We start from the raw sequence: 27,649 nt of genomic DNA, 5'->3' as shown, positions 1-27,649 counted from the left end.
CCCTGAGAAAATCTGGCCCAATATCACTTTTTACCACCATAAAAACTTTACTTGAACAGTAATTTAAAACTCAATCTCTGGTGTGGAAAGCTAATACTTTAGCATACTTGGATAATGCTATATTGTAACATTCATTAAGATTGCAATTTGGCACTTGACAAATAATGAAATGGTAGAAAACCTGAATCAAAACCACAAAAAAGTAAAGGAGAAAACTTCGGTTATTGAAACATGGAAACATGGTGGACCTATACTTCAGATGTACAATACACATTTCACATTCTTCCTTCAAGTTTCTTCTGAGCTCTGAACATGATTGTTCTTGTTATGTTGCCATTTACATTTGGCAGTGCATCACCCCTCCGTGCAGCAATCTGTAAGATACAAGGAATACAGCATGAGTAAAGCTTCATTATACTACCAAGCAAATTGTGCTGTTGAATCATGGGGCTGAGGTTGACAGCTGTCAAAGTAGGTCAACATATGTATTATGTTTAATGTGCTGAAGACTGAATGGTAACTGGGTTAAGTCTAACTCTAATGGTGCCTCTTGGAAACCTGGGGACCTATAAGAGTACTTACCCTTGCACTTACACAATAGCTCTGTGGGTGTGGACATAATTTCCCCATATTCATGTGACTTTAGTGTCTACTAAAAATAAATCTCTTGGTGGTTTTGACATTTCTTGTCTCCCGAAATTTAGTCATAAAGTCATGGAATGTTTTACATCTTGGCATGTTAACAGTGTTTCATAAAACATTTCCAACACTTGGAAGAAGTTCTCTATTTCTTGCCACTTGTATGCAATGCAGAAGTTTGTAAGGTGTACTCTCTGGAGAATTCATTTTGAATGATTCATTAATTGCTTCTGTATGTGCCAATTTTAATCCATTTTGGATAATGGAAGGTTAATTTCTTCACTTCATTTATGATTTAATCCATTTAATCATATAAAAGTTCATAGTTTTTTCAGAAAAAATGTTTTTTTCCCCAAATGTATAACACCCTCTTATTCGGTAACTATTGCAAGTAGGATCGTGATTTTTTTGTTCATAATAAAGAATCATTTGTCCTTCTGGTGTATTTCAATAGCGTGGACGGTTTTCGTATAAATTTAATTTAACAAGCACTAATAATTCGAAATTACTGAACGCTGCAACCAGATTGCAATATTGTAACCAGAGAGAGAAAGGTGGGGAGTAATTGACCTTGGTACACACACCTGAATTCGTTGACCTCTTACACGAAAAGAAAGAGTAGTGTGTTAGTGGCGATATTGCCAGACTGCTGAAACTTCCAACTTAATTTTCTAATTAACCACGCATTTTATCACAAAATGTAATGTAGGTTTTCTATTAATTTAAGTGTACCTTATCGTCCTTTTCAATTTACAGGATTATTTCTCTTCCATCCTGTATATACGAATGAACCATAAGTAATGTCATTAAGTCCAGGAGGTTATTCTTTGAGATATTTCAAACAAATAAGTTTAATACAATTTTGCTCGTTTTTGCTTCCTTTTCGAAATAAAAATTGTTTTATATGAAATATTTCACAGGATGTTTTGGGAAAGCCATTGATTTAATTTCCAATATACTCAGTCAGTTTAAGACAGCAGTGTGTTATGATAATCAATGACTGAAAGAATGTAAAATCGTAAAATTCCATTGCAGAAGGAAAAGTTACAATTGTTCGGACCAAATTTCTGCACATTTAAAGGATAAAACTAAAATTCTTTCAATCATTTATTATCATAATACACTGCTCTCTTAAATTGACTAAACATATCGGGAATTAAATGAATGGCTTTCCCAAAACACACTATGAAATGTTCCGTATAAAATAATTTTTATTTCGAAAAGGAAGCACAAACCAGCAAAGTTGTATTAAACTTATTTGTTTGAAATATCTTAAAGAACAACTTCCTGAACTTAATGACATTACTTACGGTTCACCCTGTATATGTCTATATATATACAGAATGATTCACATGGAGTAACCACCACTTATGGAGCTTATTTTCGAAGACATTCTGAGCAAAATCTGTCATATAAAAATGGGTCCTATTCTCAATATTTTCAGAGTTACACTAATTTGAAGTTGTTAAAAAAAATGCCTACACTTATCACAATAACTGTTACAGATCACATGACTTCTAACAACTTGATTTTTTGCAGTTCACTTTTGCATCCTAATGTACAAAGAGTTTACAAGAATAACGTGATTTGTAACAATTCTTGTGATAAGTGCGTAAAAAAATTGTAATTTTGTATTTAAAAATTGAAAGAAACTTCTGTATGAAGCTACTATGGAATTGACAACACATTTTTAGCTTCAAAATACTAGCCAATTAAAGAAATTATACTTCTGAATAGTATTCTCTAATTATAATATTCTTTTACCCTTAAAACTAAAGAAAAAAGGTATTTTTTAAACAACTTCAAATTAGTGTCACTCTGAAAATATTGAGAATAGGACCCATGTTTACATAACATTTTTTGCTCAAATAACTTCGGAAATATGCTCCATATATATATTAGGGTGGCCCTTATTTTTCAATTTTCTAAACGTTTAGCTCCCACCCCTCTATCTTGTCCCAATCAACAAAAAAACGACCTGTGCAAATTTTCAGCTCAATCAGACAACTGCAAGGCGACCCTCATCGACCATGAAGTTTTGAAAAATATTTTTTCTAATATTATTAGATAATACCATTAAGTACGAGAAAAATTCGTACCGGCACCGGGAATCGAACCCAGGACCTCTCAGCTGTGCACGCTGAGTGCTCTCTAACCAACTGAGCTATGCCGGGACCCGATTCACGACGCCGGCCGAACTCCTCTCGTAGTATCGTGTTACGGCCTTACTCAGAGCACTCAGCGCGCACAGCTGAGAGTCCTGGGTTCGATTCCCGGTGCCAGTACGAATTTTTCTCGTACTTAATGGTATAAAAACAAACTGACTAGTCACACTAGTCGAGCAAAATATAATGAGGTGGGCGAGACCTCATTCATATTTGATACATTATAGATAAACCTATATTATTATTATTATTATTATTATTATTATTATTATTATTATTATTATTATTATTATTATCTTTGTATGTGCTTTATTCATTTATTTTATAACTAAACATGATCTTGTTGATGAATAATTTTTCAGTTATTGATTCAGAACTGTCTGTGCTGACCTGCTGACTGCTCACGTAAAGTGACTTTCAAGATTTTTTCCCTAGAGTTGTAAAATGTCATCAATCTCTTCACATAGTTCGTCTCATAAGTTAAGACAATACTTTTATGTCTCTCTCCAATCAAATCATCGGAGCCAAACTACCTTCAAACCGGCAAGTTTTAAGTGTTTTCTTTTACAATGTACAAGTTGTAAATCTTACAACAAAGGAAAGTGTAACATTGGAGATTCAAGAAGTTTTAACTTTTTGGCAAAAAGCACGAATCCGTACTAGAAAAAGTGACCACTGTGTTCATAAGTTATTCAAACTCTATGATGATTGGGAAGGTTTATAAAAATATTTGAGTAAAACTGCAGGCAAGGGAAAAGAAAAAAAAAAAAAAAAAGAGATATTTTTGTGGAAATTATGGACGATCTCTTTGACATAGTTCATTCAGAGCTTTGGGACAGATGAAAAATGAAGAGGATAAGAATTTTTAACGATGATTTTTCTTGGCAGCATTCCAAAGAACGGGATACCATTTCATATACTAGGAGTTGGAAGTCATGCTAGATGTTTCAAGATCAATTTCAGGTATCTCATAAGGAGAAGAACTCTTTAAGAAGAATATGTATTTTTCTTGCTCGAGTGTAGGCTATGTTCGAGCCTGGTTTCTGTCATCAGAAGCAATTAAAGCACCTTATCATGATTTCCTATTCATGCGTGAACTGATAAATTATCAGGATATTGATCCAGAAATCAGGCTGCTGCAAATGAATTTTCCAACCATCTCCTGGTACTTAGTTCCCGAAACTGTGGTTCTATCCTTATTTGATGACTATGTTCTAACAGCAGTTAAAGCAAATATGGCTCAAGTTATACTGGAAGCAAACGAAGGTGAAGAAGAAAAAGAAGAAGAAAATCAACTGAAGAGCTACATTCTGCAACAGAATGATTTTTCTTCCTTTACGAATATTGAATTTTCGTCTTTTGTAACACCTGGTACTAAAATTTTCTTCACGAGATTTACTATCAGCACCGATTTCCTCAACAAAGACCCTTCAACTTGGAAAGATAATCCTGTTTACAAAAGTGGAATTTAAAAAACTTTAGAAGATAGTTGTTGTGAAGGACATTGCAGAAAGAAAAGTCAAACTTATTCAGGATTACAATAATATTCTCACAAAAGATGAAATTGAGAAACAATTTGTTTTACAGATTATTACCAGAGACTGTAAAAAAAAAACTACTACTAAATCCTCCCTTAGGAAAAATTAATGTTCAATGTTCGTTCATATACATAGTGTTTTGATTCTGTAGAAATTATTGTTGAAAATGAAAATGTGTTTCTCTTATAGAAGTTGTGTGCGTTACTAAAAAAACCTTATATTTCTTAAATTTTTCATTTTATTTTCAGGAATTTTTCGAATTAACTTTTCGGAAATTTCGTTCAGAATATTTTTAAACAATTGCTGGCATCGTCAGAATGTCCACATCAATTTCTCTAAGAACAAAAAAAGAAATGGTCGAGACAGGAAAGAGTATACCGCTTTTGTATGGAATTAATAGTTGCGTATATTATGCTCCAACTTCAAAGCGTTTGAGGGTCGCCAAGCAGTTGTCCGATTGAGCTGTAAATTTGCACAGATCATTTTTTTGTCGATTGGAACAAGATAAGGGGGTGGGAGCAGCACAATTTTAACTTTCGGAAAATTACCTATAGCTAAGGGCCACCCTAATATATATATATATATATATATATATATATATATATATATGTTGTTGTTGTTTTCTAATGCCAGGCATTTGATAATAAAGTCATTTGACCTCTTGCACTCCAATATTTTTCAAAGATATTGTCATGGTTAGCCACTGACGCACAGGTTTTGAGAAGTTCTGAATCCATTTCTATATATATATATATATATATATATATTGACACACATATACACACACATATATAATATAGCCAGTCAAAGATTTTAGCAACCTCATTTCTGCTACTCCTTTCTCTTTAATGTGCAAATGTCAGTGTCCAGACTGTGATCCATACAAGAATGTTGGAATGCCAATGTTTTGTTACATTTTAATATGCTTTACAACCTCACTTTCTTAATTAATGTACTTGTTACTATATCAGCTGTAATATTAACGTCATATTGATAGAAGAAAGATTACAATTAAGCTAATCAATAAGACAACTGTGGTGTACAATTTCTTCATTTGTTGCAATGTTCGTTCCGTGGAAATTTTTTCACGACTTCAGTTAAAATGTTTACCAAATAGAGTCTGATTGAGATACTTGCCTCTATTTTTTGCACCAGCTCAACCTCCCGTCCTGTGGCAACGAAGTTGGAAACATGGCATCCCTGCATGCTACCAACACGTCCTGTCCGTCCACAGCGATGGATGTAATCTGCTGTGTAGAGAGGGAAGTCGTAGTTGATGACATGTCTCACCTGAAATGTAAAAAAATGCATGTCACTGATTACCATCAAATAAAGTGATCAGATGTCCTGTTTTGAATGGGACAGTTCTGTTTTTAGATCTTCCGTCCCAATGTTCCAACAGTTCTTGCTGAGATGCCTGTTATTCCCAAAATGCAAAATAGAATCTTGCTGAACAATGTTCTAAAATACAGAGTGGGTTAAAAGTCGCTTTCCCCAAACACTTCCTTAATTTAATCACATTCAATTTACATTTGACTACACATTCCTTTACAGATTTTGTTCAAAATGGAGGCCCTGTTTCTCGATACACAATATGTTCTTATTGTGTTCCACCAACGTTGTAGCACAAAAACATATTGTTCTATGGTCAATTTACGATTCATTGCAAGATACTAATGACGCAACCCAACATAATAGAACAAAATAACAATAACAAGACATGACATTGGAAAAACAGTTCACGCACAAACAATGGTTGTCAACCACCACTTACTACACCAGCTATTCGTTTATTCTAGTTATGACAGCTGTATATGTGTACAAATATAAAACTTACGAACGAATATTGGGAAAGCGACTTTTGACCCATCTTGTAGAATAATGTTGAAATGTACAGGTATTACAAATATTTCTGGCGATTGCAACTTTTATGATAAAGGCATGGTCAGTGAATTTAAGTGAAGTAATTTGCTAGTGCTGACGAAGTCACTCAATGGAATAAAGAGGAGAAAGAAGTCCGTATGAGATAGGTAGAAATGTTGCAACATTTCTCCTTTCCACAATTTGTCATTCAGAAACACTAATAAAATTGTAGAATTTGGCTTATCCCTGCCTGGAACCAGTGTTCCTATAGAAAGAGTTTTTGCCACAACGAACAAACTATGAATTACAGAAAAGACAATTGAAGGTTATATTGAAAGTATTGCTAATTACCATAGTTCATTCACCAGAAAAATATGCCCAATTTTGTGTTATGAGTTTTTTGTGATTTTGTTATATGATAAATCTTAAACCGTCTACATTATGTTTACATTATTTTAAAATTCTTCTTCCTCTCTTTCCTGTTTAGGGTTAGGCCTAATAAATAATTTTTTTTGCAGTACTATGTATCACTAAGAGAGGAAGTCATGCTAAGGATTTTATTATCCTTTAAAATCCATCACCCAAGACAGGATCTGAACCCAAGAACGTAGGACCAAATAGCTGGCATCATAAACATCAGACTACTGAGTATGACAACATAAAATATAGGCTACACTGATATATATATATATATATATAACGATGTTGTGATGATGATGATGATGATGATGATGATGATGATGATGATGATTGTAGCATCCTACATAACCATCATTAAACACCTAGCAGTATTTTGTGTATCAGATAAAACTAAACGAGTCGACTCTTTTACGTTCAATTAAAGTGTTATTAATACAAATTTTGCTTTGAATACGATATTTCCCTTTATTTAATGTTATAGGAGTTAGAATAGACTTTTGAAGATAATTCTGGAAAATGTGATTAGATAAGAAGTCCCTTAAGTCCAGGCTTTTTCAATCTGCAGTCTGTCACACTACCAATGAAGTGAATTGAACTCTTAAGACTGTACTTGGTTTAATGTTAACATTTTTATCTGTTTGCTCAAAAGTTGGTGAGTTCAAACACAACCAATGATTGTGAATATCTAAAGGTAGAAAATTCTTATCATGGTTTCCTTTGTAAATGTAACATGTGAAACGTATTTACGACATACACGAAAATTGTTTCTGGATGAGAGGCTTTCAGCAAAGTTATTAGCCATTTCTTTGTCTAGATTTTCTATCTCACAGACTGTCTCTATGAGACTACGTCAGTTTCTAATCCTTCAATCATACAGATGAATAGATAAATTCTGCAGTCTTCTACAAATCTGTTAAAAATTATAAAAAGAAACGTATTTGGATTATCAGTGTTGGTTATCTGCTGTTAAAGATGTCTGAGCAATGGACTCATTGTACTACTGAGGCTATTCTAAAACAATGTAATTACGACGAGCAATAAATGTATGAAAATAATGAAAGATTATAATAAAGGTTATATATAATCAGTGCCACCCAATGAATTGCTAAGAAGAAACCATCAGGTCACTGGATTTCATGAATATGAAAGTAATCACCCTGATTGTGTTGATGCCTCTGGAACCAATATCTGTACATGACAAAACATCCATCTCCCCTGTCTGGAATGCTTTCAGTTTGCCCTCTCGAACAGCAAGTGGCATACTTCCATTGAGATTCGTACATTTCACTCCATTCTCGTTCAGGAACATGGAGATCCAGTCACATGTCGACGACTTGTTGCTGTGACAGAAAAATGACATCGCACAATGGCATCTTAGCTTTTAAGATATTAATTTTAAATGTAGATAAGTTAATAAAATATCCTCAAAAAGATTTATTAATGTACAACCTTCTGTTTAATGGTAATGATTCTGTATGTTTAAACACAGGATCTTAAGTTCGTAGATTCAAACCCAGACAGATGTTTAAAGCACAATAAAAATCGTTACCAAGGCTTTTTCAGAAATGAAGCAAAACCAAAGGTCACATGTGATGCATAGTAGCATAGTAATTAACACTACACTGATGGTCGCGGGTTATTTTCCTAATGGTGTCATGGGTTTTTCTAATTGACTTAATCTTTCCAGCTCCATTAGGGCCCTGGGGACCATAAATTAATACCTTGGTGGTAAAAGCAGCAAGCACATAAGATCAATATCCATCCTGCTACTACTGTTTGCAAAGGTGGAACCCTAATTTCCAACTATGCTGTGAGCCTCCACAGGGATAACTTTACCTTTACCTTACAAGAAATCTAACCAGGCAGAATTATCGGACAACTGTTTCTCACAGGTTTCATTGGTCTCTTGACCAATATATTATAAAACTGCACAGATCTCTCACAAAAAAGCAGAACAGATTTTAGAAAAACTCGGATACAATAAATCTCCAAAACACAAAACATAATTGAGGGGCTTAGAACAAAAAGCAGGTAAGTGACAGAAACCTAGTTTTTGAGGAAATTACAGTTAAAGTTCTACATGCAATGGAATATTATACACTAGTTTGGTGAAATGATGCCCATGTAGCAGCACTGCACAGTGTGATCACTTACCTGATTTTATCCCAAAGAAACATCCTTTTCGGCTATCACAACATGCACTTACCTCATTTTTTTTAATAATGTCACTTACCTGCTTTTTGTTCTAGGCCCCTCATTATAAAGCATCTACAAAGGATACCACTATCACAAATGATTTAGATTTTTGACACAGCTAGTGGGTCACAAACAATTTAAAAGCTGGGTAGACCAAAACAATTTTGGATAGCTCTTTACTGAAGGATTAGTCGCCACTATTTCTGAAGATGCCCTATTGTATTGTATTTATTTACAATCCATGGTATTCATACATAGCTTCACAGCTAGAATATGGAATATGTCAAAAAATCTTAACAGTACTACAAGGTCTTAATTATAGTCACAGTCTAGTTAAAATATATACAGAGGAGTTTTACAATATACTAGTACAACACAAGGGATTAGTATCGATACTTAATACAAGACAGAAATATTCATGCTGTGTTGCTGAATGTCATAAATTTACCTACAGAATAGAAGGCGTAAGAAATTAGGTACTTCTTTAATTTGGGCCTAAATAATCTCGTTTTTTGAGTTTGATTTTTTTGATATCCATAGGGGGGCTATTAAAATGTTTACTGCCATATAATACACTCCTTTTTGATAGCACGGTAGATATGCTGATGGAGTATGAAAGTCATTTCTTGACAGCATTTTCTGTTAGTTCATAAAATGTCAGTGAAAGTTTGAGAAGTCGAACTAGATGGAAATCAGGCTTGAATGAATTTCATGAGATCCAATATATTGAAATTAAAATCAAACCCTCTAATAAATAACTAACATATCATAAATGCTTTCATCTAATGCAAACAAAAACCACAAAGACAATTTTTATTTTAATTCCTAATTGATTTTCAATATCAAAACACATTTCTTCGTTACTATATGTCGAGAAAGACTTATGATGTTAAATAAATTGAATTTCTCAGGGTGTATTTCGTAGGCTGCTACAATGGGGCACTTTTTAACTCACAGCTCACATTAGGGCTTTATATTTGTCAGAATTTGCTATAAAATTTGAGAAGCTTATCGTCCCTTATATGATATATTTTTATTATCAAACAATTTTACATTTTAGTCATAGTAGACCTTCACATTTCTGTTTTTCAGTCCACTAACTTCTCAAATTTAAGCTTTTCCAGCTACTGTTCTTTTCTATCAGAAATAAAGAACTGCTATTTGACACTGAGAGCAAAATCTCCTCTTCTCTCCTCCTTGGCGAATCTTCTCGTCTTCTCTGCCCGTTTTTTTCACCTTCTCTAGATTTCATGTGAAACTTTCTGATTCTTGATCCCTGACTTTTGTTTCCCACTGACTCACCTGTGCTCTTCGATCATATGATCATTTAAATGTTTTAGCTATTCTAGCTGTGCTATTCGTTTCTTCCTAAAGAAAATCATTCATTCATAGTGTTCTGCCCAAGGGCAGATATTTCACTGCAAACCCAGCATTCTCCAATCTTTCCCATCTTCTGTTCCTATGTCTCTGCATAAGATTTGATAATTATTATTGTAGAATAATACAGCTTAAAATGCCCTCTTAAATTTAAATTTGTTATAGGCTTAGTTTATAGATTTGTATATCACATATCTGTGTTATGGTGTCCTTTCTGAACGCAAAAATTATTGTATTTCTTACACCTTGTGGAAATTGTAGCACAATCGATTTTCTATGATGATATACAATCCATCAATGAGCAACGCTTATCAGACTGTCTACTCATATCAGACCAAAACATGAGGGTAGCCAACAGTGACTCAATTGAGGTATGTGCCTGGGGCTGACCTAAGGTGTGATCATATTGATGACAACATTAATCAGTTTAATGTCATAATATTCTTTCATATGCTAATGACTGCATATGAAATAGAGCTTCCAGCTTTTAGCATGTAGGCTTTCACGGCCAGTGTCTAATTGAAATGAAGCTTTCAGCACAGTCTACTATATAGTCACGAAGCTTGGGTTTTGAGGGTGCTAGAAACAATAGACTGTGATGGTACTATTTTGCATTGCCTGTAATGAGGCGATATTAGCGATCCTAGTGGTGAGCAACTATCTAATGTTTGCATATTTACTACGTGTTGAGTTTCGCGACTGTATATAGTAGACTGTGCTTTCAGGCTAAGATGCCATGGTCTACTGGTGAAGATATTCCCAGATGTTTCGTCTACTAAACACCAAGGCCAATCCCTGGCTCTATAAATAAGGACAAGCAAACAGTCAGGGTATCAGTTGCCACAGGTACCCCTAGCAGAAGACTCAGATCTAGGATACCTCACCACTGAAGATGTCTGTCGCAGTAGTAGATGAAACATCTGGGAATATCTTCACCAGTAGACCATGGCATCTTAGCCTGGAAGCTCCATTTCAACTTCCAGCTTTTACTCCCTGCTGCAGGAAGATTAGGATCTTTTCATTCGAAAATACATCAGTCTCAACAAGACTCGAACTAATGATACACAAGTTCAAAGACAAATACCACTACCGAGTATAATATCAGAACTCTCTAGAATACTTCGTAATTTCATAACCAACACTGAGCTTATTACAAAGCTTATAAATTTATAATCACCTGAAGATAATGATGGGATGTTTCCTACCAACATCTTGCTTCACCATGGCAAGCAGCTGTGCAGGCTTCTGGGACTGGCCAAGTCTGTAGAACTTTTGTGGAACATGTGGCAGCAGATGGTGGACTTGGTTTGAACTCACTCGCTGCAGTGAGTCTGTCTGCAAGCATGGCAACATCATTGAACATCTACACCCAACAGCAAGAAATGCTCATGCACTAACAGATACTGCTGAGATAGTTAACCGATATTTATGTTCTTATACTTAGCCATTGAACTAAAGACAATCAATATACAAATTCTCCTTATACAGAAAATGTCACAGAATATGCATGTCTAAACTGTGGATTTCAGTCTTACGCACATCAACAATGTTGCCCAGTATGTCAGGCAGACTGGTTGGCATTGTGGCACTGACTAATGTTAGCTGTACACCTGCTGGCACCACCATTGGTGTGCTAGGTCCTTGGAACTGGAACTGCAACAAAGACACACATGTTAAGCCTTGCCACTAACATACAATAAGTTTACCCATTGCAAACCACACTTCATGCTTACAGAAAATCGTTTAAGGAAGTGGCAGAGCTTTTCATTGAAGCTGTCATCTAGCAGAGTGTCAGCCTCATCTAGAACTACATGGTGTGTATCTCCCATGTTGTAGATCCCTGCAACATATCAGTTCAGTTCCTAGTTACAGACAATAATATTATCTAATAATACTAATAATTAAAGATAATATTACTTCCTTGGCATTGTATGGTACAGAAACATGGACGTTACAATGAAGCGAAGAGAAACGACTAGAAGTATTTGAAATGTGGATATAAAGAAGAATGGAGCGAGTGATATGGACAGACAGAATAAGAAATGAAGCTGTGTTGGAAAGAGTGGGTGAAGAAAGAATAATGCTGAAACTAATCAGGAAGAGAAAAAGAAATTGGCTGGGTCACTGGCTGAAAAGAAACTGCCTACTAAAGGGTGCACTGGAAGGAATGTGAACAGGAGAAAAGTTCAGGGCAGAAGAAGATTTCAGATGATAGGCAACATTATGCAGAGTCAAAAAAGATTGGAGAATGCTGGGCTTGCAGTGAAAGACCCATCTTTAGGCAGAATACTATGAATGAAATACGTTCTAACAAAAATAGGAGAGGAAAAGAAATGTCATATCTTCAAGCAAAATCATTTCATTCCCTTGGAAATAGATTAAGTGATTCTAAAAATTACAAAAATTCTTGATACTTTAAAAGCCATTTAAAAGGTTTTAGCACACATAAAATGCTGGTGCTGTAAATATCTTAACATAACACAAACTAATTACCATATTAATAGGAACAATGTTCTAATGACACATCAAATTATTTTTCCCAATTCCATCAGATATCTTTGTTATAAAAATGGCAGTTGTTTAAGAGATTTAATGATTATTGTCAAACCATAAGGAAAGCAACTATATCTTTCCACACAACAACATCCTTACTTTAACTGTGTAGCATTTGCAACAAATTGTTGGATTTCACTAATTTCCTTGGTCACCAATATTGCAACCAAAACTTAGAGAATATGAGATTTTGTTAACAAATCCGCGAAGAACTTAATATAACATGTATAACACTAATAACTTATGTAGGACCTATACATAATTATGTAGGTTGTGTTGTAAAATTAGGTGTTTTATTTTATGTTTTATTATTATTGTGTTAAATTGTATTGTGTATTCTTATTGTATTGTGCATAAAATTGTATATGTGTTGTAAATTGTATTGTGTATTGTAAATTTTATTGTGTATTGCTTATCATTTTATTGTGTATTGTTAATATTGTATATACCACTGTCACCGGGTGCTTGCCCACTTGCAGTGTAAATAAATACATACATACATACAATACATGGCATGATCATATTCTCAGAATGGAGCAAAATCCCATCCTGCAAATAATATATCAGTACAGTATAGACAAAGAGGTTGAGACATCAGTCATCCTAACAAGAGATGAAGTGATCAACTTTCAAATTTTTAAAATTCTTGAATTACATATGGAGACAGAACAGACCATAACGCCTAAGTCTGTTGTTCCGATGATGTTAATACTATAAATGTATGTATCTCCCTTATGGTTTTGGTACAAACACACGCACACAACCTAAACTGTCTGTACGATTGAGATACTAAGACCACCTTCATCCACTGAGAGCCTGAATTAATCAATACTATTTAAAACAGATAATTTTAGATTGAAGACATCTCTAATCTACATGATCAGCTATACTACAGTCTATCATTGTTTCTTATGCCATTTAATTATCATCATATTGATGTTTTCTATAATTTCCGTTTATTTATTTATTTATTTTTTTAATGTAATTTGCTGTACGTGTAAATTTTAATTTATTGGCTAGATTTTAATTCTCCATACTACAACACCTACTTCCCATCAATTTTGCTGCCCTCGGTAAGTATTTTAAACGTGCATAGATTATTTGTGTCTTGCCCATCTGTATTATCATGTGTGCCTGTGTGTGTGTTTTTTAGGTGAACTTAATTCCATTGTAAGGTATCTATATACCAAGAAATAAATACATCAACATTACTCACCATATACTATGGTACATTTGGGACATCAAATGTGAAAAACAGAGTATGGATGTTTTTCTAAATTACTCCATCTCAAGTAAAGATAAATATATATGCCCTGTAAACGCTATGAAGACATGAAGGTAGAGCTCCATGCTTTCCTTGACCTCAGTACTAGAATAAGGCGATGTAGTTGATACCATGCCCAGATCATCTATCCCTAAGAAAAGCCCACTACTCAATTTGAGAGGAGGCTAAATGGACCCCAGAGTCATTCTGGAAGTTTCGGCAATAAGGAAAATCCCGCCAAAATTCGAGATTGCGCCCAGAACCTTCCAGTCCGTAGTCATTGTTCTACGAGCTGAGCTACCTGACCATCATTTTAAATTCCCTTTATAAATTTAAACTTCCATTACTGGAATGACTGAAAAGAGCAGGTTGAAAAATATGACATTCAAATGTAATATAATAATATATACTTATTTATACTGGCAGAGTTAAGGCCATAGGGTCTTCTCCGACATTCTACCAGGTCACAAAGTATACAAGCAGTGAAATTTAACAAAAAGTTAAAGAGCAGAATACATGCACTCCAACAGCTAGTTACTAACTGCACACACACACACACACACACACACACACAAAAATGAGGCAATCTTCTCACGCAATTAACTTTCGTCATACACAAAGAAGCTAGCCTAGAATTTGTTCAGACCAGGTGGATTAAGCCCTACCTATCCTGAAGTATATTCATCTTATAAAATTTCAGTTACAGTCACAAACCCACCTGTAGTTGTGAGTTTGCTGACAGCTCCCAATGTTGCCACCAAGAGATCCATTGGCTCAAAAGTCGGGTTCAACATTTTACGTTTAGTGTGTCCTCCTGTTAGAATCTTAGTGGTGAAGTTCAACTTCTTGGAGAATTGACTGGCAACTTCCTGCAACCCAAGATGCAGCTTACATATGCCCTGTAGCAGTGACTACATCACAAAATAACTGGTCAGGTAGCCAGTTAGTATTGATATTTGACAGAATAAGTCAGCACTACCAAATCTTGAAGGTAAGGCAACTGATCTGTTAATGATACCCTCTTTAACTGTACATTGAAAGTTTCATTAAAGATGCCAAAGTACTACTGTATATTTATAATATTTACACAAAACACTACTAAAGATGATAAATTAATAGTATTTCATGCAATATTAAACTGCTTAAAGTACAACAACTTGTCATTATTACATGAGTATATCAGACAATTCACCAAAACTGCCGGTAACTTAAATAAGAGATTTTAAGTGAACAATATTACAAATAATTTATTTCAAAATGTTACATAGAACACGTAAATAATAACTTGATAGCATCAGCACCTTGTATGACATTACTTTCCCAAGAGATCCTCTCACAATGAAAGACACAAAGCAAAAAGGCATTAAAAAAAAGCAGGATAGGACTGCTACGAAAATGCCTACATTTCTTCTTAATACATTATCATCTACATCGCATTTAGGGAAAATATGGAGGAAGCAGTGCATTGTGTCGTATCTCTGCAATAGAAGAACATGAGATAACTTTAGGATAAATCATCAATGAGAATACCTACAACTGACACTAACATCTGATATAAAACATGATATCTGAAAAGAATAGGGAAGAGAATGGCGAAAGGAAAAATAAGAAAAGGGAGAGTAGAAGAAGAGGGTGAGGAGCAAGGAAATAAAGAGAGGAGGAGGGAGAAACGAGGAAAAGAAAGACAAAGGAGATGAGAATGAAAAAGAAGTTGGGTAAGGAAAAAATCAAGATGAAGAGGAGGCATAAGAAGAGGATGATGAAAATATCCTCATTCTGATCTTGTACAGATTACCAAAAGAAAAAAAAGGAACATATGCTGTTTTCTTATTTATCAGTTATTTATGTATCAACTGCGCAGTTATCTAGCATCAATGGAATTAGTGACAGCAAAAGGAATCTGAGAATTTGTTAGATTACCTGACATTCGCCTTAGAGTTGGGGATAAACCTCAGAACATGAGTACTTGAACATGAGTCCCATGCATATGGGCCTGTTTGTTGCTGCTAGCTGAAAAACATAGTGTTTACTTTGGAATGAAAATACATTTTTGCTCCAGTTTTTCGAAATGTTTATCATATTTGTAAGCAGTACAGCAACAAAACATGAAATTTGGAGGAAATAAATCGAAATCGAAAGAACTAACAAATGACAAATAGCAAACGTTAATATCTTATCAGGTAAGTTTGAACTTGTTTGAACTTTTTAATTCTATCCATTTTATCTGTAATTTTGGTTTCTTTGCGTACTCTGCAGTTCTCACCACATCAAGCACAGTTGGTAGGGTACACATGTGAGAAAGGCAGCTTTAGATGAAATATAGGCCGAAATAATTAGAGTATACGCTAGCATCCAACAATGACAACTCAACAGTTATATTCTTCAGTAAAACAATTTCTTTCAATCTGCATAACAAAGCTAAACTGGTTCACGAAATAAACTGTATGTAACGGTACATATTTACTGAACTCAAGAACATGCCTCTCACTGCAACATCTATTACTGTACTTTGTTGTGTCACATCCAGTGTAGGAGTTCTTACGGCCAAAATTTCCGTTAAATTAAATCTTTTCGAAATGCGTAACAATTTAATTTATAAATTACACCTATGCAACATTTATGCACAGGCACACCCAAATTGCTAGTGTGTCGGTTTTTCACAATGGCATCGAATCCAAAAGGAATTTGTGGTGATAAAGACAATGCTCAGTGGTACATTTTCAAGGAGTATTCCTGTGTCCCCAACACATATTCCACCATTGCTCTATTAATCACCGACATCTGATGCTATACAAATCGCCGCTCATGGTGCACCAAGGGCAATACTACACCAGCAAAAGGATCTATAGTTTCAGTGCATTGCTCCTAGAGGGAGACACTTGGATGAATGGCACAAGGCAAGCACCAGCCACTGGGAGGAAAAATAAAGGTACTACTGCCTAGAACTGAGTTCAATATATCACACTCAGACAGGTAAAAACTCACTCCAATCTGGTTCGCCAGTTCTCTGTTGGGTGAGATAACAACACCAAGAGGCCTGTTTGGTCTGCGGTCTTCTAAATATGGCTGCCATTTCAGAATCTGATGAATCATGGGCAGGAGGTAAGCTAAAGTCTTGCCACAGCCTGTCTCTGCAGTGAGGAGAGTATTTTTGCCTCTCAGGATAACTGGGATACCATCACTCTGAAAACATGAAATAAGAGCATCAGTATACAATCAAATGTCAAAAGATGTAGACCCTGGCCACTGAAACACAAAGTTGCGTGAAAGTTCCTTAATTAATTGTCCTTTCAGTGCACATTTCATGCCAAATTGCTAGAGCACTGACTTTCCACACTACAGACCACCAGTTTTCCCCTCCTGCCTCTGCTTACTGCATGCATGTCTTCATCTCTCCTCTTTTCCCTAATTCATTTCCCCTAATTTTCTCTCGCTATCTCACACTGGATTTGCTTCCTGCCAATCTACTCTGCTGTAGATTCTCGTTCAGTTTACAGTTTGTCTCTTGTTCAGATATGATTATTCTCTCAACAGAAGTACATTCTGATTCTAGTTTTATTTTTTAATTATATATATATTCTAAACAAAATATCAAAATTCTTTCAATGGGGATCATTAACTCAAGTACAAAAACATCCTTGCCATTCTGACACCCTTATATGGATGCAAAATCTGGACAATTAAAGAAGCTGATACTTCAAGAATAACTGCAGCAGAAATGAGACTTTTAAGGAGAACAGCAAATTATACTTGACAAGATTATAAAACCAACGAGGAAATTCTAACCAAACTCAACATCAAACTAGTCACTAACAAAATTGAAAAATAGAGAAAATTGGATCCAACATGTACAACGCATGGATAGGAACAGGCTAACATTCCAAATTGTAAAGTATGACCACACGGAAAAAAGAACCCAGGGGAAACCGATGAAAAGACTTCTCAATAACTACTGAGACCAGAACAGGCCATTGGGCCTACCTTGGCTGCACTATGATGATGATGATGATGATGATGATGATGATGATGACTCTTAGATTACTAGGTTGTAGACCTACTGAGTGAAAATTAAAAGTACCTAGGTACTTCAAGATGACTACATTCGTCTGGTCTAGAAATTATTTACTTCTATGTATTAATTTGTAGTGCTATATCTATGCACTTTATAGTTAATAAATTTGTTTTCTAGCTGGAATCATGCTTTCCTTAATTATACATGTTATGTATATTTTCAAATTTATTCTATTATTATACATTTTGCATATCTTTACATTCAGCTAGAATGATAAAGCTCCTTCTTTGGAGATCATATCCACTTCCGGATAACCATCATAAAGAACCAGTCGGCCTGGGTAGCACAGTCGATACAGCGCTGGCCTTCTGTACTCGAGGTTGCGAATTCGATCTGGCCCAGGTCGATGGCATTAAATGTGACAGTCTCATGTCAATAGATTTACTGGTATGTAAAAGAACTCCTGTGGGACAAATTCCAGCACACCAGCGATGCTGATATAAACTCGGCAGTTACGAGCATCATTAAATAAACCATAATTTCAATTTACAAAAACCATTGGCAGTTCATGGTATAAGTTACAAGATGTTACAAATATGACAATATCAAGTGGTGACTATGTTGTACTCATAGAAATCATATTGCCAGAAGACAACTAACCGACCGATATGTGATACTGATGGACTTAGTTTAAAGAATGTAAGAGTATGTCACACACAAGTACATGCACAATAATTTTAAAGGACAAATTAATTAGTGATGTATTGTTAAGTTATTTCAATATGTTGACAAAGTTAAGTCGTTATTTATTTATTGAAACCATCACTGATTATATAAGTGTTCAAGGAGTATACTGAAGAATGAAAAAACTAATTAGAGTCAATTTGACAGGGAAAACTGCAATGCTCACGAGAAAACCTACTGCTCAGCTTTTCAATAAACTACATCAGACAAGATACATCAGGAATCAGACTAGGATTCTTATAGTAGTGCTAATAAGCTACAAACTGACTAAATGGATGCTGGATTGTAATGAACTGAAGATAGTACCTGAATCACAGTCGGACTTGTTATATGTTGCTCCTCAAGAATGGTAGTGATTTCTTCACTTATGCCTGTATCACTGAAGCTGCTCTTTATATCTGAGGAAGTGGACACAGCTGGATTCTGAAATTAAAGTGAAATAGAATTTATGGTGATCACTTTCACATGTTACTGGTGAACTAAAATTTATAACTATTTAGTTGACTAGTTTCAGCTTAATAGGAGCTATCTTCAGAACTAATGAGATCCTTGTGTCTTCCAGTTTCTTCAGATGTTAGGTTATGTTCTTCTTGTTTTGTTTTTAAGGTGCTTATTGTTTTGTGTTCTTGTTTGTTTTTTATGGCTTTATTTTGCTTATGTTTCTTATTATGTCTTGTCTCATGTATTCATGATGTTGATTTTTGTGTATTCCGTATTGCTGTTTCTGTGTTTACGATTTTTTGTGTTCATTGTCTTGTCCCTGTGTTGTTTTGGTGTATGTTGTGTTTCAATCCTTTCTCAAGTAGTCTGGTTTCATTATGGTTGAATGTTATGTTGGTGGTGTTGAATATTCTCAGATGGAATTTGCGTTTCATGCTGTATGTTGTTGTGTCTTTAACATTGCTGCTTTGTTTTTCTGTCTTTTTTTATTTTTGGCTTATTTGTGATGATATTCTGTTTGTGTGTGTTATAACGTCATAAGTTCCGTGTAGTGTAGTGTGCGAGCTAATTGCAAATGTAGTTTGTATGTATTTATGTTATGTTGATTTTTTTGTGTAGTGTAGATGTTTAATGTTGTTTTGTATGTACGTTTTTTCTGCTGTAGTGTTTGTCTTTTGTGCAGGATATGATGTGTTTTTATGTTGATTTGTGCGTACTTTGATGTAAATTGTTGGTTTGGGCATTCTTGGTTGATGCTTATGTGGTGTGATGTTTTTATGGCTTTGATTCACGTGGACCTGTATTTGTGTATTATTGGTATATAACTTGTCTCGCCTTGATTATACATCTTGATTACACAACTTTTAACAGTATATCACTTAGAAACATAATTCATGGTGATCACTTTCACGTGTTAATGGCGAACTAAATTTATTAATACTTAGTGGACTAGTTTCAGTAGTGTTAAAAGTTGTGTAATCAAGATGTATAAAATGAAATAACTCTAGAAGGTGTTCAGGCAAGATTTCTAAAAGCAACACTTGCACGCGAAATCTTCGTTATACAAAACCTGAAAACAGACTTCTTGCTACCATCTACTTGGATGTACAAAGAAATACTAGAAGAAAGAAGAGCGAGTAAATCTGCTTGCAATTCTACAGAACAGACACTATGATCAACAGTGGCTGGATGAGACCTAATTGAGACATGAGAAGGAACATCATCACACTAATAATTCATAATTTTCATCATAAAATATGGAAAATAATATATTTCCATGAACTGGAGAATAAATGCATATGTAGATTATGTGAGAGACCACTACCACCTTGTATTGCGCATAAGAAGAAATGCCACTAATGGACTATGCTAAGGATTAATGAAAAATGCCCAAATCATACACATTTTGTATTTTTTCTCTATTATTAGCTTCTTGCCTGCTCTGTACCATCCAATCTTTTTTGACAAATCAGGTGGGATGTATTGCATTTAAGTACAGTAACACCAGACCCTATTCTTTTTGGTTTCTGTTCATTACTTTTTCATTTCTAAATTTTAAATTTGATTCCTCACCAGCAAAACTACCATTTCTTCAATCGGATTTCTTATTTTCGTTATTGATTCTTTTACATTTAATATATAAATTGCCGTGTTATTTCCACTATAATTACTTTGCTGATAGAAAAGCATTTATATGTATTATTTAATAATGTCTCATGTTAATAAATTATTGTAATTATTTATGTCAAGAACATTTATTTGCTTTTTATTATTAAATGTTTATTTGAAAATGAAAACTATTATTTAACTTACTTGATAGCTGTAGCCACTTCCTTGCATTTCCTGACTTGTGTCTTTTTCTCATATTTCTCAATATGATATTTCATTTATCCATTCATAGTTAGTATAATAGGATATAGCTCCTTGATGCTGGCATACTCAGTTCTCATGACACAAAAACATTCTTTTATGATTCAAAAGTGTGTCATCTGACTGTATTTTAAAACTGTTTAAAAGTATATTTTAAGTAAAGATAATTAATTTTGCAGGTTCACATAAAGCCAGCACTAATAAGTGATAAAAGTGTTAACTACATTAGAATTTATACCAGTAATGAGATTCCAAACCTTTTTAAGACCCTGCATCTGTGAAAATTTACTCATGCGTAAGTATTACAGTTTATCTTTAAGAAAGAGTGATGCCCCACTACTTCTTTAGTTTTCTAGTCAGAGAGGGTAAAAAAAAAAAAAAACTATGACTATAATTGTAACGGAAAGTATAAATAATTCTGTGCCTAATAATTTTCTATAGAACATCAATTTAAGTTTATCCTATGCAACAGAAAATGATCAGAGAGACTTGTTTGATATTTTTTATTTAAAATAATCATTCATTTTTCTTTACCATAAATTATATATATATATATATATATATATATATATATATATATATATATATATATATATATATATATTGTACAGACCCAGAAACAAAATTTGGGCCATCTGGATTTTCCAAGTTCTAGAACATACTGTGCATGCTCAGTGTTTACTGAATTTGTGCAGTATGTTATAACTGGAACTTGGAAAATTCAGGTGGCCCAAATTTTGTTTGTGGGTCTGTACATCATGTTTTCAAAAGTTAACTCGTATATAATGAATATGAATTTTCCTTTATAGAAATTCCGTTTCATTTTTAAGTTTATCCTATGCAACAGAAAATGATCAGAGAGACTTGTTTGATATTTTTTATTTAAAATAATCATTCATTTTTCTTTACCATAAATTATATATATATATATATATATATATATATATATATATATTGTACAGACCCAGAAACAAAATTTGGGCCATCTGGATTTTCCAAGTTCTAGAACATACTGTGCATGCTCAGTGTTTACTGAATTTGTGCAGTATGTTATAACTGGAACTTGGAAAATTCAGGTGGCCCAAATTTTGTTTGTGGGTCTGTACATCATGTTTTCAAAAGTTAACTCGTATATAATGAATATGAACAATATCTGTGCAATGAAAATATAATAATACAAAACACCTTGAAGATTTGACTGAAGAAATTACAATTACACATAAATTCCACTTGCCTCTCGATAGCTCTGGATTGTGAAGAAGTCTCCTCTAGATTTCCGATGGTGCCATCCTTTGGATGCTAATGGAATATCGTCAAATTTACTGTAATGCTGGCCTGCATGAAGATTGAACTCAGATCGCTTGCAAATGATTCTTAATTTCTGTAACAAAAATTAAACACACTTAAAATTATGCTAAATGAGGATTTTTCCTAGTTGGATGCGGAAGTAGAGTTCAACAGAGTAAAAAGAACACTTCTTGAAAAGTAAAGCTGCCAGTTTCTTCAAAGTTCTTATGTTTCTCATTTTGTCTAGAACGGCCATACATCCTGGAAAACTGAGAATGTCCCAAGTTCAGGTGAATAAAAACTGTTCTAGCTGGATGGTTGAACAAGTTCGAAAATCTCAGATTATTTTAAAGTAGCTTAAAATACTTCAAATTTTGTATAAATACGTAATTTGAAATGCATTGCATAGTAGATCTAGCTGAACTTCCATAAGAGACTACAAAGAGAAACAGCATCTTACTCTATTTCAAATATAATTACCTCTTCAAATTAAAGTGAAATCACTAGAGTTCATGCTATTTAGATGTTTACAGATGTTATTGGTATGGTATTGTATTGACTGATACTTTCTGATTTATTCTTTTTTTTTTAGTAGGTTATTTTACGACGCTTTATCAACATCTTAGGTTATTTAGCGTCTGAATGAGATGAAGGTGATAATGCCGGTGAAATGAGTCCGGGGTCCAGCACCGAAAGTTACCCAGCATTTGCTCGTATTGGGCGGAGGGAAAACCCCGGAAAAAAACCTCAACCAGGTAACTTGTCCCAACCGGGAATCGAACCCGGGCCACCTGGTTTCATGGCCAGACGCGCTGACCGTTACTCCACAGGTGTGGACTTTCTGATTTATGATGACGATGAAAATATGGAAACGATGGTTTCTTTTATGAATATCACTAAACAGAAAGTTGTCAATAGTTACTGTCAGAACAATTCTACAGATCCAGTGTAATATGAGGATATTACCTGTTCTAGCTTTCAGAAAATGATAAACGGACAAGAAGTAATAGTTTCTGGATTCTGTATAAGAATTAGAATAAGTTATATGACTGATTTGTAAGAAGAGGAGAAACTGAACATTTGTACAAAATTAGCAATAAGTTAATATCTTTTCGAAGTATCAATCATTTGTTCAATGTTTAATTATTATTAAATATTGGGGTGGGTGGGTGGCCAGGACACCTACAACCTATTTAATGCTTTGCTTGAATGAATACAAGAGTATGTAATCATGGCCAAGCAACCAAAAATATATATATTTAATAATGGCTGGTACTTGACTGTTCGTCATTCACCCATATGAAGCCTGTTGTTGTAGACCAATTTTTTTTTATTTTATTGGGTTATTTTACGACGCTGTATCAACATCTAGGTTATTTAGCGTCTGAATGATATGAAGGTGATAATGCCGGTGAAATGAGTCCGGGGTCCAGCACCGAAAGTTACCCAGCATTTGCTCGTATTGGGTTGAGGGAAAACCCCGGAAAAAACCTCAACCAGGTAACTTGCCCCGACCGGGATAGACCAAATTACCAACAGAATTATTGTCTAGGGTGCACCACAAGAGGCTAGTCTAGAGATGAGATATAAATTTGTTGGGATGCCATAGGGGAACCGGAGCTCCCAGAGAAAACCCCTGTGTTACCTGGGCCACAAGCATGGCCAATACAAGTATAATGGCGATACACTGGGGATCAAACCCGGGTCCACAGGATTATGAGTCCAGTGCTCTAGCTACTGGACTGCTGTGGCAGGGCAACCCTAATATTTACAACTAAATAAATTAATATGTTCAAATTTTATACTCTCAGGTTTGACATCATAAGGAATATTTTCTTATTTTTTTTTAACAGTCCATCTAAAAGTGAGAAGAAAAATGATTATCAGCAAATCATAACAGTCAGTTAACTAATGATGTTTTCCATTATATCACGTGCTTACTGGAAAAAGTTCGTCTCACTGTCTTCCTATGTAGTTACCAAATTATTTCCAGTAAGCCTACAATATTATAATTTATACAGAAGAATTTTGAGCGCAACTTATCTGAAAATAATAATCAAGAACATGTCACAGGATGACTATCTAATGCAGCTAAAATCTAACAGATATTTTAACACGTTATTAATAATTCATTATTACACCAAATAACATTGAATTTGAAGTATGGGATGAAAACAATTATTGCTCTAAGACAATATTGATATAACATATTAGTTATAGACATATATATCGCTTACAAGGAAGACTAAAAATTAATGGTAAGCCTGGGTACACCATTTTCTAGCATGTCTGAAAATAAAGGAGCATTTTCAGAAACTTGATGTGAACAAAGTGAAAACTATAATCCCACATACTTGTCCCAAATTGTGTCCTTTCTTATACCTCAACACATCGTCTAGCAGACCAATTTCTATATCCTTACAAGGAAACTTCCGCCCTATGACGTCAATTTTGTAGTGCTACCAGCATATGCAGAGGATATGCCAATACACGAATACATATTATACACTGCTGGTAGGTATTATGTAACAATGCACCCCTTCAAGTAGACAGATTAAAATCATCGAGAACAAATCACTGGCTTCCACACATTTACTTCAAGATTACTATTGCAGGTAAATGGGATAGCGATCCCCTCTATCTCCAACTAACCATCTTCAGCCTTCTGTCACTGAGCTATCCCCTTACCTAACCCACTCCAACTTTGTCACAGTCCTCTATCACTTACCTATCCCATTATCCACTCAAACCTTGACACAGTTCTCAGTCACCTATCAGCTACCTCCTCATCTATCTCACTATAACCCTGTCACAGTCCTCAGGCCCCTGTCATTTAGCTATTGCTTCTTTTCATCTTTTGATGTTGCCACTACTGTTACAGTTATTGCGTTGTAATAATGATGTACCCGAACTTATTATTCAATAGACTTGATTTCCTTCTAAATATCTTCAAGTATGTATCTGAATATGTTGTGTTCAATCCCATTAATGTACAGCCTTAGACACAAAAAATGACCCATCTCCTGTAGCGTAAATTTGTCTGTGTCCACTTCGGGCAGCGCCTGGTTCATACAACTAGGGAAAGGATGTTTATTTTGCACCTAATTTACTCCTTGAAGATACCTTTGTTATAGATTAATTATAATAGTTAAGCTATAAACAGACAAAAAAGCAACAAACAAACAAAACAAAGAAAAAACTGAGCCTAGTCATCCATGAGAAATTCGTTCACCTGTAAACCTAAGCTCTTACGGAATCAACCGATGTCTTCGGAAGGTGTATGGTGTCAGTCATTCTTTTTTTGTCTAAGACTGTACATGACATGTAAATAATCATTTTGCTTGGTGATGTACACTATCTGTGAGTACCACTACTTGACATCCAAGGATTCAGTAAAATCCTTTATAATCAAACATAATACAAAGTTACTGTACAGATCAGTAAGGACGAAAAGATAAGAGCTTCGAGTGTCTAATTTATACATAAACCAGAGGAGAAGAGAACATCTTTCAGAAGATATTTAAACAGATTTCGATTTGAAAATTTTTACTTATAAGTTCAGAGATTATTAAGTATTCTGTATTCATGTACAGGAATAATAATGAAAAATAATTAAAATATTGAAACAATCCATACCAGTTCAACTACGACCTATTACACTAGTCTGGCTAAACTCGGAAACATCATATGAGACCTATCATTATGCTTCCAAATTAATTACTATCATCTTTTACCTTAGTTTGTTTAGATGATTCAATATCATTCAGGCATTTGTTTTTACTAAATTCCTTCTCTTTTACAGCAGCTTGTACCTTTGCTGGCAAAACCTGTGCAGAAAAAGAAGATGATAGTTAAAAATATCCTTCAAATAAGGGTCACATTCATTCTGTGTAAAAACAATCTTCGGTAATTATACAAGTTGTCGTGACAGTGTATTTCTGTAATAAAAGCATTTTTGGGTTTTATTCTTATTTGGAATAATTTTTTCGGTTATTGAGGGTTGTGGTCCATTTTTTTTTATTTTGATCACAGATCCTCACAGTGGAGAGCAAAAGCAAAACATGGAAGTAACATGGAATGAGGTTCACAGTATGGTTTCAAGATAAAGAAGGAAAAAGAAACAGTTATAATGGATATCTTGCAGAGCTTATGTTCAAGAAGGAATTTCCTAATCGAGAGAGACTACTTTCTTCAAGGCTTTGAATCCAGAGTCCAGCACCAAAAGTCATCCAGCATTCGTTCTTAATGGATTGAGGGAAAACTCCAAGATAAATCTCAACCAGGATTTGACCCTGGGCCCACTAGTTTACGGTCAGACGTGCGAACTATTACTCCACAGTGGTGGACGGTTAGGTAGGACTTCATGAGGAACTAGGTCAGTGATAAGTAGCCCCACTGTCAGTGACAAGGTTAGGTAGGGCTTGATGAGGACACAGATCAGTGACATATAGCCTCACTAATAGTGGTAAGGTTGGGTAAGGTTTTGTGAGATAGATTTATGACAAGTACTTCGCGCAAAAAATTACACAGGAAATGTCAGACCCATTATGACTGTTTCCCTTGTTTGTTGTAATTTGAAATTTTGTGTTTGCGCGGTTTGGGAAAATTTCAGTATACGAATTCCTCACTGAAAATGATATCTTAAAATACTAAAAAGAGTAGATTTGTCTGCGTTTGTCGAATGCATAAAAATACTGCATTAAATTAATTAGCCTACATAGATTATAACAATTTAACTAACCGCATAATGATGAATATACGCAAAAGATGGGTTTCTGCACAACTCACAAAATCGTGAACGTAACTGCATCTCTCACAACAAAATTATATTTATATTAATCCAGATTCCAAATATTAAACTTTCACATGCGACCCAATATAACCTAAAAAGATCGCTCAATGTCGCCTACTTGCGTCTAGAACAAAACATCAGAATCAGTGTTGCCAACCCTCACAAACCCGATATTATTCCGAATCTCACCTGTGAGCAATCATCCGCCAGATTTAGAAAATTCTATCATGTTATTTCCCTGATCATATAGTTATGATCTAGGATTATATACATAACTCTTTTTATTATAATAAATAATAATAGAACCTAAATATTTTTATGTATCGGTATTGAGATGTGGTTTGATTTGTCCAACAATACACTGTAGGGTCTACCACGAATATTATCTGTCAATTCTTGTACAAACAATGGCACAACACATTTTGAATAATTGCCAAGCATTTTGTATTTTAAGCTGAATGTTTTCATTTACTTCACCAGGAATTATGT

General features: G+C 34.5%; 1 protein-coding gene across 1 annotated transcript; it reads right to left on the bottom strand.

Annotated features, from left to right (window-relative positions):
• Nucleotides 1-231: 231 nt before the first annotated feature.
• Dbp21E2 (putative ATP-dependent RNA helicase Dbp21E2) lies at nt 232-27,294 on the bottom strand. The gene is made up of 12 exons (XM_069835714.1): nt 27,110-27,294; nt 26,103-26,195; nt 22,316-22,462; nt 19,078-19,194; nt 17,001-17,198; nt 14,734-14,884; nt 11,932-12,038; nt 11,738-11,851; nt 11,376-11,533; nt 7,782-7,965; nt 5,480-5,632; nt 232-374 (listed from the first exon to the last, which is right to left on the bottom strand). The coding sequence occupies exons 1-12, from the start codon at nt 27,176-27,178 to the stop codon at nt 276-278; spliced, it is 1,590 nt and encodes a 529-aa protein (XP_069691815.1). The 5' UTR covers nt 27,179-27,294; the 3' UTR covers nt 232-275.
• Nucleotides 27,295-27,649: the final 355 nt, after the last annotated feature.

The sequence above is a fragment of the Periplaneta americana genome, chromosome 9, assembly GCF_040183065.1.
Source record: "Periplaneta americana isolate PAMFEO1 chromosome 9, P.americana_PAMFEO1_priV1, whole genome shotgun sequence".
In the NCBI taxonomy this organism is placed as follows: domain Eukaryota; kingdom Metazoa; phylum Arthropoda; class Insecta; order Blattodea; family Blattidae; genus Periplaneta; species Periplaneta americana.
The sequence above is the reverse complement of the archived record's forward strand: the minus strand, read 5'-3'. Positions and strand labels throughout refer to the sequence as shown.

What these genes read in the sequence shown, in the direction of transcription:
- Dbp21E2 (XM_069835714.1), bottom strand. Translation starts at nt 27,178, where the DNA reads ATGCAGTTACGTTCACGATTTTGTGAGTTGTGCAGAAACCCATCTTTT. An exon ending in CGTATATTCATCATTATGCG is followed by an intron (nt 26,196 to 27,109) that starts GTTAGTTAAATT and finishes TTTTCTGCACAG; the next exon opens with GTTTTGCCAGCAAAGGTACA. An exon ending in TACTGGGCAACATTGTTGAT is followed by an intron (nt 11,534 to 11,737) that starts GTGCGTAAGACT and finishes CCATGCTTGCAG; the next exon opens with ACAGACTCACTGCAGCGAGT.